Source organism: Meleagris gallopavo, chromosome 7, assembly GCF_000146605.3.
Source record: "Meleagris gallopavo isolate NT-WF06-2002-E0010 breed Aviagen turkey brand Nicholas breeding stock chromosome 7, Turkey_5.1, whole genome shotgun sequence".
Taxonomy (NCBI): Eukaryota; Metazoa; Chordata; class Aves; order Galliformes; family Phasianidae; genus Meleagris; species Meleagris gallopavo.
In genome coordinates, this window is record NC_015017.2 from 11452889 (window position 1) to 11468563 (window position 15675).

General features: G+C 38.2%; 1 protein-coding gene across 1 annotated transcript; it reads right to left on the bottom strand.

Moving 5' to 3' along the window:
- Nucleotides 1-8508: 8508 nt before the first annotated feature.
- WDR12 (WD repeat domain 12) lies at nt 8509-15670 on the bottom strand (the record flags this gene model as incomplete). Its single annotated transcript, XM_003207475.4, has 12 exons — nt 8509-8976; nt 9714-9786; nt 10512-10644; nt 11413-11518; nt 11640-11780; nt 11961-12046; nt 12662-12707; nt 13218-13372; nt 13812-13927; nt 14681-14787; nt 15361-15455; nt 15553-15670. Coding segments are annotated over 12 exons (1254 nt in total), but the record flags the coding sequence as incomplete, so codon positions are not given.
- Nucleotides 15671-15675: the final 5 nt, after the last annotated feature.

Sequence of the window (15675 nt, forward strand, 5' to 3'; positions counted from 1 at the left end):
AAAAAAATTCAGAGCCTCCTTTTGTGGCTTGACAGTGAGCTATATGTCAAACAGTATAGATCTTTATGTCTCTAAATGTGCAGTAAGTTTTACTCCATGGTTACACAGCTATCTGCTTAGTGCCTTTGGCTTTTTCCATCTAATCCAGCTCCAAAGGGACTGTTTGCGACATTCCAAACTGCTGAGCTGCTCTCTCACAGCTGCCATTGAAACAAGAATAAAAACAAAACTGTTTTGTCTCCCTCCCAGGCATGGTTTGGGTGAAAATAGACCCATTTTTTTTTTTGCGTGTGCCAACTGTATCCCTGCTGCTCAGTTGTTGGTTTTGGGGCTGTCACCACTCCTGTGCAGCTCTTCACCTGTGAGGGGGACCTAAGACTGAGAGTTACTTTGAGAGTAAAACCAGGCTGGTTATATTTCTGCAGAAAGATGATGATACACCAAAATGTTGGTACTAAGCATATAGTACTTGTGTCTCGATAATTGTGTTTGTGCTTTTGTGTAGAAAGAACATTGGAAGATTCAAGGGTGAATGAGCACACTACTTTTTTTTTTTTTTTTACTTGCTTGGAAGAGGACAAGGAATGGGGCTCAGTCTTTCTCTGTGCTGTGTCCTAGAAGGTTTTTCAGAATATTTTGGATTTTGTTTTTCAAATTCAAAAGAGTTCCTAATATATTTAAATAGCTGTATGTGCTGTTCTTGTTTCAAAAAGGACGATTGAACTGTGCAAGAGTGTTGTTATGGAGTGGTTGTTTCGGAAGAAAGAGAGATACTTAAATGTCAGGAAGCTTGCTTCAGGCAGGCAGCCTGAACCTACCATCATAAGTTCCATGCTTAGATGGGGAAGACCGGGGAAGGCAGGTGAGCAGATATGACTTGGTGCTACCTAGTTGGTTGTCACGTTGGTTGTTGCTGCCCAAGTTGAGACAAGGGCCAATATGAAAATGAGAGACTAAGGAGATACTTATTTATTTATTTAACAACCTAACAGAGCAAGATGTTTTAGGAAAACATGGAAGAAGTGAACTGACTAACTATAGTATATTTAAAACTAAAGCTCTAGTGTTTGTGGTTGTCAGCACTCTCATGTGCTGCCCCTCATTCCCTTCTTAGTGCATGGCAAGAGCCACATACCGGCATTACTATGTATCTGTTATGGTAATAGGTGCTGAGCAAGAGGTTTGCACATAAAATTGATTTTCTTCCATTCTGTGTCCTAGAGCGTAGAAGTACCAGCAATGCATATTCCATGAATGCGGTACTTTATTTGCAGGAATAACAAGAAGCTATTGGCACATTCATGGCCTGACATGCACTCAAACACTGCAAATGCCCATTTTCTCTCAACTTGCTATGTGAAGAAGCAGAGTAAAATTCTGGTAGCATGAGGAGTGAATGTATATGCAGGTGTTTTATTTATTATTTCTCAATGTTCCAAGTATTAAAATGTAATAATGAATAGATATGTGAAAGAATATATGATCTATATGAATAGATGAATAGATAAGTGGGTGAAGGATCTGATTTTGATAGCAAGGAGTGTGTATGTCTGCACAGCAGTAGAATTGAACTTGCCTTCAGTCTACTGACTGAAAGTGTTCAGTAACAGATTGTGAGTGTATAACAACAGATACTGCTTATGTTGCCCAGGCGCTTCCTCCTGTGTAAAGCATAAGGCTTTGTGAAGTGCTAGCCTATCAGGCTGAAGTTTTGGATTTGATCTATCTCTCAGTAGGTTTATATTAACACTGCATTTGGGTTGGATGTAAACCCACTCTGAACAGGAAAAGGGTGTGTGGGAAAGGCAGTAGACCAGGCATGTGGCCTGAAGGATACTAGCTGATGGGGAAGACAGAAGGGTTTTGAGCTCTCTGTAGTCACTTGATCATCAACACCTGCTATTTTACATATATCATAGTTTAGGAAACTAGTTTTCTCTTCAGGGATAACTATTACTTCTGATAGATGTCCCTCCAAATTCTTTTGTACCAAATACATATGTGTCTTCTGAATACCTTCAAGTGAATTAACAGCAGTGTGAATAATGTGAACAGGGAATACTTTGCAGGGGGGATGGAAGGGAACAAGCAAAAAAACTGAACTGAAAACCTTTGCTGAGCAGAGAGATCCTTCCTTTGACATCCATGTTTTTTCCTGTTTCAATTACAGTCCATTCGGCCTGAAACATTAATAAAAGCTCCTGCTTATTTTCTCCTACAATATGACTATAAAAATAAGTAATTGAAAAATAAAATGTGTGACAGTTCCAATGTATTGACTGCTTTTTACCATGAGCACACTGGGGGTGGTAAAACAAGTGTGTTGTTCAGACTGGTAAAATTCATAAATAGGCCTTCGTGTTTGGACAACATTCGTAGTTGTAAGTGATGTGTGTGAGGCTGGGGGAGGAAACTAATTACAAAGCAAGTAAAGAATGTTCAAGTCAGACTTCATGTGGAGCAACTTCAGGAAAAAATGCTGAGGGATATATAGATGTGCTACAAAGGAAGGTGAATATTATGCCATATTTCTAAATACAGTATTTGTTGATGGTGTTCTAATTAAATGCTTTCAAGTGCACTCTGGGGCTTAAGAAGGCATTGCTAGAGAGGTAACATTTCCAGGAATTCTGTAGAAGGGAAGTTTTTCTGATCTTTTTCTGGAGACATTTGGGAGATTTGAAACGTTGCAATACTTGCAGTAATTATTTACTCATGATACTGTGTTATTTCCTCATTTAAGGATGAGAAGCATATCATGTATCACCTAGCAAATGACTAAGCATGTTTTTGTCTCCTACTTTCTAAAGTTGCAGCCCTACGGAATGCTGTGTCATAAGTTTTAAAAAAGTAATAATTATAGAGGATCATTAGGAAGGGATAAAAGCAATACTGGAGCCTGCTAGGCAAAATGATTAGCTTCCAACATGTCTGCCACGATAGGAGAGAGAAAACTCATATATCCCGAAGCTGAAAATATTTTTCAGTTGCTATGCTATGCTGCAGCAAGCCGAGACAAGAATAGCAATACAGATTTATTTTCCTTACCTAAAACAAATTTATCTTATACATAGCATTATATTCTTAGCAACAATGATCTAATCAGCTGAAATTGATATCATATAATCCTGTGTTTACCTCTAGCAAGCAATATTATAGATACCCCCAAGGATTCGTAAAGGTGCATGGTGGGATCATGTATGGGTTCTAAAGTGCACTCCTTGCAAAAATAAAAAGGAAAAATAATATATACATGGCTTCTTTTAAACAGGACGCTCTAGATTTATACATTTCAATCCCAACAGATCAGACAACAGTAAAACTGAAAGAGGGAAATTGTAGTTCCTTTATATGCTCATCCTTGGTGAGCTCATGCTGGATTCCATGGTGCCAGCATCTTGGGCAGTGTTTTTCACACTAAATGTCTGTTGTTTCCCCTGTTTAGATAGATTGCATTAAAAGGGGAGAAAATTATCATCTCCTCCCCCTCACCATTCTATTCCCAAGCTTAGTTACTATGAAAACAAAGCTGATCTTTTTCCAGAACAGTGAAATGTGGCGCTTTTTTTTTTTTTAAAGCTAGTTCTGACTCTCAAATTTCAGCTGTATCAAGATACCAGATCAAATTAATTATTATAAATTGCATTTGGATACTCCTCTGTGAATACAGAAGCCCACTGATTTTGATAAGCCCCATTTCTTAACTTGTTCTCTAAAACTACTGTGGTGTAGCTGAAATCAGAGTCTGTTTCAGTCTGTGCTGCTTAGGTCTTAGAAACACGTAATTGTTGGTATTTTAACTGCAGGAGGTAACCGCTGACCATAGTGCAGTTTTCTGTGAGGCAAGAGAGACCATCCATTGGGGGGTATGTTCTTAAACTGGGTTTAGTGGCAAAATCCTTTTATTTAATCTTTTAAAAACCAATAATAGTTTTCCAAGAACTTGCATGTTGATGCAAGAAAGGTGTTTTGTGTAATATCAACCACTGTGCTTTATCCCTCTTTCAAGTATTAACCTACTGTCAGCAAATTCCCAAACCTCACAGTGTGTACAAATGAACTCCTCAAAAATAATGAACTAATAATTCAAGATTTATTGAAATACAAGGTTCCTCATATGAAATTGACCATAGGGGATTCAAAGATCACTCTGGTCTCCCAAGAGATTTTGGTCCCTGATAATACTCCATAAATTTATGTCAGATCTAGATTGATTGATTTCTTGAAATTATTATCATAACCATTTCCCAAATTCATACAAAACTTCGAAGATTCAGGCTAAAGTTGATGCAAAACCAAGAGAAAGGATGCATGGGATGGAAATCTCTGCTTTTAAAATTAAACAAACAAACAAAAAAATTGTATTTACTTTAACAGGGAGATTAGGAAACAGATGTTTATTGTGCATCCAGAATGCATCAGAGTAGAACTCTTCCCACTAAGGCACACACATGCTGCATATCCCAGACTTTTGTGCACGTTTTCAGCAGGTGCCTCTGGGTGTCCACACCCACTGTTTGATGAGCCATGAGCCATGAGCCTTCAGACTTCAAATTACACAAAATTACAAATTGAGGTATTTACGTCACCCCACAGCCTTTAAGGCTGTATATATTTTTAAAAGAGTATAGTCCTCAGCCCCTAAGTAAGCCCCATCTCGCAAGTTGTTGATTTGTCCAGCAGAAACTTAATTGTAATGCTTTGGTTTCAGTGAACTTGAAACTGGTACGCTGTAGCCCCAGATGTTAAGTGTATGCAGAGATCAATGCACAGGCAGGGCAAGACACCATCAAGAGTGAAGAATAACATCTCTTTGATGTTGGAATTGCACTATTGGATTTTATTTAACACCAGATACCATGTTTTGTCTTTTTAAATAACAAAAATGATGGAGGCTGCACAGTTGAAAATAATTATTAGCTAGCGACAGAAAAAAGATGCAATTTCCATATGTTCATATTCTACATTTAAATTCCTATGGATGCAACTTTTTTGCTTGGATTTACCTCCAGTTTATCATTCAACTTTGTGTTGGATGATGCCATGTATTCATCTTCATTCTTTGGTGAGTTTGTTTCAGTTTCCATTATTTCTGCTGCATTTTGCTTACCACCAGCTGGTCTTTTGCATTGTATGTGGAAATCCATGGGGTGAGTGTGTGTTTAAGTAACAAACTGCAATGCTTTTCAACAACTGGGACAGGTCATTAGACGACACAGCTAAAGGAGAACAGTTAAGTCAGTGAGCGTTCCCCCAGTCATCCTCCAAGTGATTTCAACTATGTACACAGCAGCTGCGTACTGACTGAAGATCAGAACTTCTGTACGTTGCACTTATAAGTTGCAGACAACATGAGGAGAAAGGGCTTTTTGGATCAGTGACTTAGATTAATGGAGTGGTCTGCTGTGATAAATTGGACATATTTTTCCATGCGTTTTTTGCCAAATGTTAGTTCATATTAGGATGTTCTTCCAAACTGTCAAAGAAATTTCATTGCTTATATATTACATGCTGGAGGACTCAGTAGCAGTCCCAGAGTGCTTATTTCAATGTTTGTTTGGTTTTAAAACCATTTAAATTCATGCTGAGATGCTCTAAGACAACGTGCCATGAATTGGTCATGGGCTATTAGTTGCCTAATAGAATAAATTACAAAGATATGCAAAGTTGACATTTGGAAGTTCTGAATATGAATATCTGATGCAGAAGTTTGTGTTTTTTTATGGTCTGAGTTATGCTTTTCACATTCCATGGAGTAAACCTCCTGATTTGGATGGCTTGTTAAGACTCATGCGGATTGGGCAGCTACCTTTTCTGAATCAGATTAATCCAGTTTCTTACTGGCAACAGAAAAACTGCGCGTTCCTCGTTCTCACAACTTACAAGACTGCTTTAATTGGTTTTCACAATTCATTTTAATCCAAATTTTCTCCCTAATTTGAGTTCTGTGCCAAACGTTTCTATGAAACACAACTGATGGTTCTAATTTGACTGGGATTTTTTTGACATGTGATTTGTAACATAAGCTACCACACATAACCTGTTGCTACCTAACCAAATCTGCAGAACTCTTTGCTTGTGTGTGGCTTCTCTCACCTGTGGTGGCCAAGCAGGAGTCAGCTGCTAGCTTAGGCTGGCCGCTGTGCTAAACCAATAGTTACCTTTCTAATGACCTGGGTATTTGGACAGAAATCAAGGATAGCTTCTAGTTTTCCCTCTCAGAACAGGACGTTCAGCATTTCTCTCCAGTTATCCAGTTAAGGAACCTATTTAACAGAGGTGTAAATGGGGACAGGACAACCTGCTATGGCTTCACGTTCTCAAAAGTGTACTTAGCAAAAACCTACAGGTGAACAATAACTAATCCTACTAAATGTGAATATGTAGTATATTCTCTTATCTAAATATGCTATTCCTTTCCAGCTCTGAAATATTTTTGTTTAAATTGTAGAAACCATCTTAAGTATATATAATTAAATGTCTCCTAACATACATGTGCTGAAATCCAGCGAAGTATGCAGTTTATACTGGAAATCTATCAGCCTGCACAAAACTGATTGAAACTTCAAATGGGATTATTTTTATTAAGGCAAACCCTCACCACCACTAGCAGCTAAAAACAAAATTGAAAGAGAGGTGCTTATCTTTTGCTCAGTGTTTTATGTACGGGTGGAGGGAGAGGTGCTGATGATGTGAGCTGAGGGGGCAGAAGCCTGTTGGTCCCCTGGGTTAGAAAAAGGAAATTGGAACTATTAGAAGAACTGTGTTTCCAATGTAGGTATGCTGTTGAATATGGGAGCAGGTTAGGAAAGTTATCCAAAAAACTGGTAAGTGATCTTTGTTGAAGAAAAGCTATTTGATTTTAAGTTAAAATGCCCAAATGTGAGAATAATTATCTACAGACAAGATGGTTGCAGAAACCCGGTAAACCCTTATTTTTAAGCTGTCTTCACTGCTGCTTGTTAAGTCCAGTAGCACCATATTCTCAGTTCTTGCTGGAAATTAAAAAAAAAAAAAAAAAAAAAACCAAGAAAACCCCAACTTGCATGGAGTTTCCTTGTCATTTGCATAACTAATAGCCTCATGCATTGGCCAAGGAAACACGCTTAAACAAAAGTTAAACAAAAAATAGTGTCAGGCTGCAGTTTAGAAAATGAAGCGTTCAAGCTGTGAGAACAGCTAAAGAAATATGCTAAACTTAATTTTACATTATAAAATGGCTTTAGTTTTGACTCTAGAATTTCTTCTTAAACTAATTTCCAAAAATAAGCCATTTGATTTAAAGCTTCTTTTCAAAGTAGGACTGATGACTTGAGTGATCTTATTTACAAAAGATGAAAATTGATTTGTTTTTCAGTCTAGCAGAAGTTTGATGGAATCAACTAACTCTAGGGCTGAATGATGATTAAATAATGAAGTGCTGTGCTGTGTTGTAAGATTTTTCCGTTAATTTTTTTTATAGGAATTTGTTGATGATTTTTCCCATATGAAATCATGACATTTTCTAATGTACCAGGGCCAATTACTTCAAAAATAGTTTTATGGCAGGATTTTTATGTTGAAAGGGAGGAAGGAAGGGGAAAGTAATACTAAGTAGGTTGCTTCTGTGAACGGAAAGTTGTGAAATTTTCAGGGCAGTCTTCACAAACAAGTATCTAATTCAGCCATATGGTCATGAGTTGCACAGTTTGGCAGTAGATCCTGTCCCAGCTTCATCCTAATGTATTGAAGGAAGTTACTATACCATTAATTAAGTGGAATTTCTTATTAAAAGGTTTATGTGTATGAACAAAATCTACTTATCTCCTGGATGTACTACTATATTGAGACAGACAAGTTGTTCTATCCATGAAACCCATCACCGCTTCTTTGGCCAGTCTGTGCTGTTCTCCAGAGTTATTAATTTTATTTTTCTAAAGTAATTCTGTCTTGCATACTCCCAAATTTAACGTAGAAAGTGCACTTAAAATGGAATACTGAGTTTTACATCCTAGTTTTTTTCAAATGGGTTGGTTGCTTAATTGTCTTAAAATATTCTAATAAGTAACAATTGCATTTGTCCTGGTTATCCTTGAAATATTATCTGTAAGACAGAGTTCTGCCCATGCACAAACTCGGTAAAAAGCAGTTTCACCATTCTGATGTGAATTTTAGACATTAGAAAATACCACATCATTCTCAGAGTACATTACAGGCTCAGATTTTAAACCATATTGATAGTAGTTTAAACACAAGTTAGTTATAAACGAATGACTGACTACTGTTTTGATTTTTATTTTCTTACCAATTTCACACCAATAATTGAGATTAACTTGTCTTGTCTGTTCTACAATAACCTAATAGGAAAGCTAGTTCAGATTTTGTTTAGCCATCTACATGCACACTGCAAGCATGCTAAATCTTATCCTAAAAAGTAGACTGGGTTTGTCAGTGAAGGAACTAATCTTAAGAACTGCCAGTGACCCTACTGAAAGTCTGATTTTTACTTCAAGTGAGGCACTGAAACAATGAACTTAGATAAAAGCTTTAATTTTTTATAAAGGGAATGCAGGTGAATGCAAAAAAAAAAAAAATTTAGTCCAGTAATTTTTCTCTAAGTGTCAGTAACAGTTTACTGTTAATAAGAGGGCTATACAAATAGCCATTCGAAAGATTTAAATACAAAGTCATCAAAATAGGAAGAAACACCCTCTGCTGTTTCATGGTAAGCATGTGTGAAGCTGCTGGCTGTTGTTCTGCTCTTATAAATTCAAATACAGCTTACCAATACAAAAAGTAGGAACAACTGCTCTCTGAACTGCAAGTCTTCATTCAAATGTTGGATGTGTATGTATGTGAACAGAGAGTGACTACTGGAAAGTTTGAAATTAAAAAAGAAAGTCTTCCAGCTGTTGACCTTCAAGCTCCAACATCAGAGGCTGTGGCTGGGTACCTGTAGCAATACAGTTTGTTGTCTGCACCTCCACTCAATAGCAACTGATGACAGAAAAAGAAAATTGTAGTCAATATCAGAATTATGCAAAATTCTCTAACAAATGTTAAAATTTCTCATTTTTCTCTCCTTTAAGATGTGAAAAGAAATGATAAATAATGAACTGTTAATGCATGATGAAAACTCAGAATCCAAGCATGGGAGCAGTTTTGTCTCTGGCTCTCCTCCCAGAATTAGAAGTCTTTGTGGAAAATTTCTAAAGCTCTTTCTGCCTTTTCCTGTTTTCTAACTGGAGCCACATTGAGAGTTTTTAATCATAGCATAAAAGAATAAAAGCATTTTGCATGTTTGTATCATTACAGTAGCAGAACAGCTTGCTACAGAGGATTACAAAGTTCCCCCTTCTACTTGCACTGCCATGCCTGATGTCTCAATTCTTGCTGCTGCTTTAGTCTCTGGCAGTAAATGATACCTTGGAACACATTTTTCTCAGTGAGATGTGCTGCTGTTCTCATTTCTCTCCCCATGTGGAACATGAATATAATGCCCACTTAGTGCTATGATGCTTAAACTCCCATCCTACCTCCTTTCGCAGTTGTACAGGGAAGCACTGCAGTGCAATGACAGTAACACCTTTTTTACCTACTATCAACCAAAGCAACAACTAAAACTTATTTCTTCCTCTCTTCTGCCATTAAGCATACTACATACCATAAGCAATACTGCCTTTAGCCCATTTCCACAACACTTAAGCAGAGTAATTCGCTCTTCAGATTCTTACCCCTGCTTCTGTCCAGTCCACACACAAAACCTTATCTTCGTGAGCAGCCAAGTCATACAGCGGAGCTTTGCAACTGGTAAAACACAGGTATATACTGTCACATGTTTGAAATTACGAGAGCAGTTAAACTCTTTAACAATGTATGGATATCCACTATTTGTGACCTTTCCATTGCATTCTCTGTAGTTGATAGCTTCAGTTTTAAGCTCTCTTACGTCCCCAAAGAGAAAAGCAGCAGTATTTTTCACCTACTTGAAAACTACTTTCAGACAGAAGGTTAATGAAGGTTTTTCTTCCATGTGGATATTGTTTGACTGTACTTTATTTTTTTCCCTGGAAAAATATGTTTAAGTTTTCTGAATGCAGACCATTTCATTCTTTGAAATTTGTACAAAAGTGCAAAAGCAGTAGCAAGTGAAATGTCATTATGTTAGGGTTGGTCTTTAGAAAATAGCATGTTTTGCTCTTTAGCAGAGGAATGTGTAGCAGAACTGCTCCTCTTAACCTCAGTAGCAACATTAGGGTTCCTACCTTGTGCTTCTCAGTCAACGCTGCCCTTAATATCAGTGATGTCTTGTGTTGGAACACCACACAGCTCTCATGATTAAGCCAAAGGTCCTCAAATAGATTACAAATATTTTTCTTCATTATGTGCCTGTCTCCTGAATCCTAGCAGATTTTCACCATCACCACAGGAGTTTCCAGTGAATTTCTAACACTGATTTTGTGATTTCACTAGGCTAATTGACACTGTAAGCTTACATGCCTTTGACTACATGCGACATGTGTTTATTTTACCTTCTTGTGTCCCACAGCTTCACAATGTTGTCCAGAGAGCCAGAGATCAGCTGATGCTCATGGGTGGGTGACCACTTCACAGATGTCACCCAGCCTGTGTGAGAAGTCAGAGACAGGAGAACCAAGGAGCCATCTGGACAGGAGAAAAAAGAAGCTGCTCACAGCCAATGCCAACTGCAACTGGCCCTTTTAAGATGCATATGGAATTCAGTCAGCAACACCTTTGTGTTTGAGGTAAGTGTCTGTCCCCAGCATTCAGCAATTGTTATCTCAGAAATCAAAGTGAACACAAAAAAAAAAAAGTCACACTAGTTCTGGTGAAGGAATTAAAAAAAAAAAAATGTATTTCACTAAACTCTCTTTTCAAATATTCTTGGGAAAAAAAATGCTTTTATTATTAACAATTATTATTATTAACACTTGAAATCTTGACTGAATTTATAGAAGCTGAATACGTAAATGTGTCTATGGAATAAATCCAGTTGGCTCAGTTCAAAGTGATTAGCAGTCCTGTGTAAGAAGGCACCACAAGTAGTGTAACAAAGTGACTGCTATTTCGCTTAAATGATGGTCCCACCAATTCCAGCGTGGCAGCTTAAACAGAGGGACTGAGTCCTTAAATAAAGTAAACTAAAACAGTTCAGGTTTGCAACTATGCAGTTGAATATATGTTATTAAGGTTTCTTGTTTATTTTTTAAAAAAGTGAAAACAAGTTGAATTAGTTTTCTGAATTACTTGATGAGAAACCAAAGTAGTCTTGCACTTAGTTACAGAAAATAGAAGAAACATCTATTTAATAAAAGTTCCCAAATGGCTTATTTCTAGCAGAGGCATGAGAAGGCAAGTTTTGAGATGCTTTTGGAAAAACACCTTCATGAACATGCATGTTTATTACCTCACCTTTGCCACGAGGATCCCATAGTCTGATATGTCTGTCAGTACTCCCAGATGCTAGACGTCGACACAGAGGTGAGTAAGAAATGGAATTAAACACTTTGTTTCCTGTCTGTCAAAAAAAAACAAAACCCAACAAAAAACCTTTAAAAGAGGAGCTACTGGTTCATTTTGTATAGTTATTTTTGTTTAAAGTGGACATCAGTTGAACATAGGAAGTACAGCAATCTCACCAAAGTTGATTTGAGACCCCCAGTCTCAGCATCCCAGAACTTAATGGTGTGGTCCCACGATGCACTGCAGATTTCTTCAGCATCTGACCACAGCACAGAAGAGATGGCTTCTGTGTGGCCAGAGAGGGTTGCCAGAGGAGTCTAGGATTTAAAAGTGAGATTAGAGTGAGCGTAGTTAACACACCTATCTTTCAGTAAATAAAAATATCTGATCTACCTCAGACATATCACCAAAGATTTTTTCTTGTAACTATTAATAAAGAGAAATCATATTCTATGGCTGCACTTCAAAATCTCCTACAAGCCTGGAGCTCATCTTACCCTTGTCAGTCCCAGCTGTTCTGTTTTCTGCTTCTTCCGTGGTCTGTTAGCTGCTTCTTCCATTTCATCCTCTTCATCTGTAGGGACTATGACAGAAGACAAGTCAGACTTGATCTAGAGGTTTCAACAGAATTTTTAAGATAATCCCTCCTGATAGAAAATCCCAACAGGAATTCAAGTGTGCTAAACACAACCTTTCCTTCAGAAATAGTACCCACGTAAATACTCCTAAACCAGAAGAACACGTCTTGTAACGGTTAAGAAAAAACATTGAAATGAAAAAAATTAGTCTACATTAATAGAAAAGACCTGACCATCTTACTTTGCTTCATACTATGGTGTTAATAGACCAGAAAAATAACCCATTGGCCTTTGCTTTACAGTCTATACTCAAACCTGCATTTTATATAAACCCATCAAAAAAAATTAAATGGACACAAAGTTCTGTGTTCTAAATAAAATAAACAGTGGCAGACAGTTCAAAGCTATACCTGAAATTGTTACCAACCAAAACAGTAACTTAAGATAGCTATTTACAGTCTTACAAAGCTATTGCCAAAAAAAAAAAAAAGCAAAAGTTATAACTTGCTTTTATTAATAGATATCAAATTTTCTTAAAGAAAAAGGTATTCAGGTATCCATCATCCAGGTTATCGCAAGCACAGTTCTGAATGTGGCCAAGAATCTCAGCTTAGACTCACCTGCAGACCAAATCTTTAGCATCTTATCCCAAGATCCACTGCAGAACTGAACGAACAGAAATGTTTTGTTAACAGTTGTTCTGTCAGACCTCGCAAGCCATACCAAGTACAGTTTCTCCTTTAAAAATTAACCAATGGATTGTAATACATAACGAACAGTTCTGGGCTCCTCCAATGGGAGGAAAAAAAAAGGTACAGATCAAATTACTCCTTTTCCTACCCTTACAGGAAGAGTATCTATTTTTATTCCTTAAAAGTAAGCATTTCGCTTCACTCTCAGAAATCAAAAGCAGAACTATCTTGCACTATTTAAAATCACCTTCAGCCTTCTGTGGTACTGGAGTAAGTGGATCTCATTATTTGAAAAGAAGACCTAGTGTTCATGCAGCAGTCCTAGATTATTTTAGTAACCATCATTTCTAACAGGAATAGAAATGTATCTATGTCAGTCACAATAATATATGACTGTCACTAGACAGGAAAAAAAAAAGTTTCTTTTGAGTTACAGGCTGCTAACATCCCAAAATCCAAAGATTGTCTTTAAGGGGTTACTCACTTTAGTCCTTGTGCAATCAACTGCCACGGAGTCTACACTCCCAGCATGTCCTCTGCAGCAGTGAAGGGCTTTCACTTTGTTCTTCTCCACGTTCCACTCCCAGAGGAGGATAGTTTGGTCCATAGATGCACTGATTAACAGGCAGGATAAACTATCTGAGGAAGAAAGAAGGCATGTTCACCCTAAACTTTGCTTTCAAAAATATTTATAGGAATTGTTCTAGTTGAAGAAATAGCAGACAGAAACCCTATCTACCACTAACATGACATAAACACACCTTGGTTCACATCATGTTACCCTGCAAGTAAAACTAATACAAATAAGTCTGGAAGGGTGATAGACAATGTGCACGTTAAACTACTACATTCATTACTATTCATGGAATGTCTTAATGGCACCATTACTTGGTTTAAAAAAAAAAAAAAACTGACAGAGGCTGACATAATTTAATATCTTGACTTCTGGACATGGTTGTGGGCACCCTGTTCTAGGTGTTGCTGCTTGCATAGGGCAGTTGGACCTCAACCATTCATTCCTCATGATTGAGAAATGCTGATATTTCTCAGCCAATAAATTAAGCTACTATATACTGACCTTGCTTCACCCACGCCACATCCTTCACTACTTCTGTATGCCCAGCTATTGTCATGATGGATTTTCCTTCCAAAGACCAGATTCGAGCAGTCTGATCATAGCAGCCAGTTAGTATCCTGCAAGACACAGAAGTTTAAAATTGTTATCTTTGTTTCAATAAAACCATAAATTCAAAAGAATATGAACATAGAATCTGGTTGCCTGAAATGGCTTTGTTAAAGCCTACAGGTGCAAAGCTATGAGTGCAAGACAAAGAATAGCAATGGTAGTACTGCGTATTCTGGTTGGTAAGATTTAAATTACCTTTTAAATGATGTACGAAATGTTATTGTTCATAGTGTGTTAACAGGTAGGATCCTGAAGCATTTTCAAACCATATGTTAGTACAAAAACATGGGCTAGTCGATTGGAAAATTAATTTTAAAATACAGTGCTTAAGGACAATGATGTGCTTTAAAGAAAAGCCCTGCACAAAGCTACGCAGTTGTATTTGCTGCTGTACACCCATCGCATTTGAAGTCAAAAGGATTTAAGATTTAAAATAGACACATAAATCTTGCTTCCTTACAGAGATGGTAAACAGCACTTGTATTAGGCATTTCTAGTAGGAGTCCAATGTTGAAATATTTGTCTTGTTCTGTGCTGACTTCAACACAAGTTCTGAGGTGTTAAAACTATAAAGTGCTTACAAAAGCAAATAGCTGTTGGATTTGATAGGCTAAAAAGAAAAATCAAGTCAAAAACAGAGCAAGGAGAAAAAGATAACAGTTTAGTAAAGACACAGAATAGCACTCCATTTAACACCATGGAGTCCTGTGCGTACATCAGGAGTAAGAAAGAAAAATTGTAGAACTGGTCTAGTGTGGTACCATTCTTCAGTGGCCTGAACAGAGCTGATCCAGTCGTCGTGGAAGATGCACTCCTCAGGCTGTGGGGCCATGTATTTCTCCACATACTCGATTTCCACCACTTCTTCCTGAGCTCACAAACAAAATATTTATTTAGCGTGCTTTTATTTTTCTTAATAACAATCATACTTAATTGTAGTGTGGTGCAAATGTACAAGTTTTTTGGGCAGAGATCTTGGCACCAACAATTCTAGGTTAGTGGACCTGCAGGTGTCAGGTGAGTGATATTGCTTTCTCTATAGCTGTAGCAAATTATGGTTAATAGCAAGCTGACAGCAAAAGCTATTATCTTCACTGTTATCGCGTTCCTCTTCTGTATCTACCACTTAAAACTGGCATCTAAAACATAATTCACAGGGTATGGCTTTCTAGAGGTGATGCTAACTTCCCCTTTTGCCCTCAATGTAACTGCTGTTGCAGGGGTTTTAACACGTTGAATGATGAACTTAAAGCACGGAACAGAGACAAGAGCTCAGATAATGGTGTTCCATTGTCCAGGGCCACTAATCTCCCACTCTGTAGTTATTTTGCCGTTCAGACTGAGTTTAAACTTGCGGGGACTTCTGGCTCAGTCAGAAAAGCAGAAAAGCCGAGCGCGTTCCCCGGTCCCCCCGGCGGCCGTGCGCGGGGAGCGGCCTCACCGTGGAGATGTTCTCCATCTCCATGTGCGTGACCAGCGGCACGCGCAGGAACTGGCCCTGGATGAGGAAGTCGAACTCCACATATTTGTGGTCCGCTGAAACAAAGCAGAGAGCGTTCCCGTTGAGGACGGGCGAGGGGCCCCGCGCCGAGTACCGAGCTGCTCCGGGCCGGGCCCTTCCCGCGGCACCTACCGCCGCGCGCCGCCAGCAGCTTGTTGATGAGGTGGCTGAGGTCGGCGGTCTCGGAGGCCGCGGGCACGGAGAAGGGAACGTCCTCTACGGCGTACCTGCGGGCACACGGCGCCGTTAGCGGTC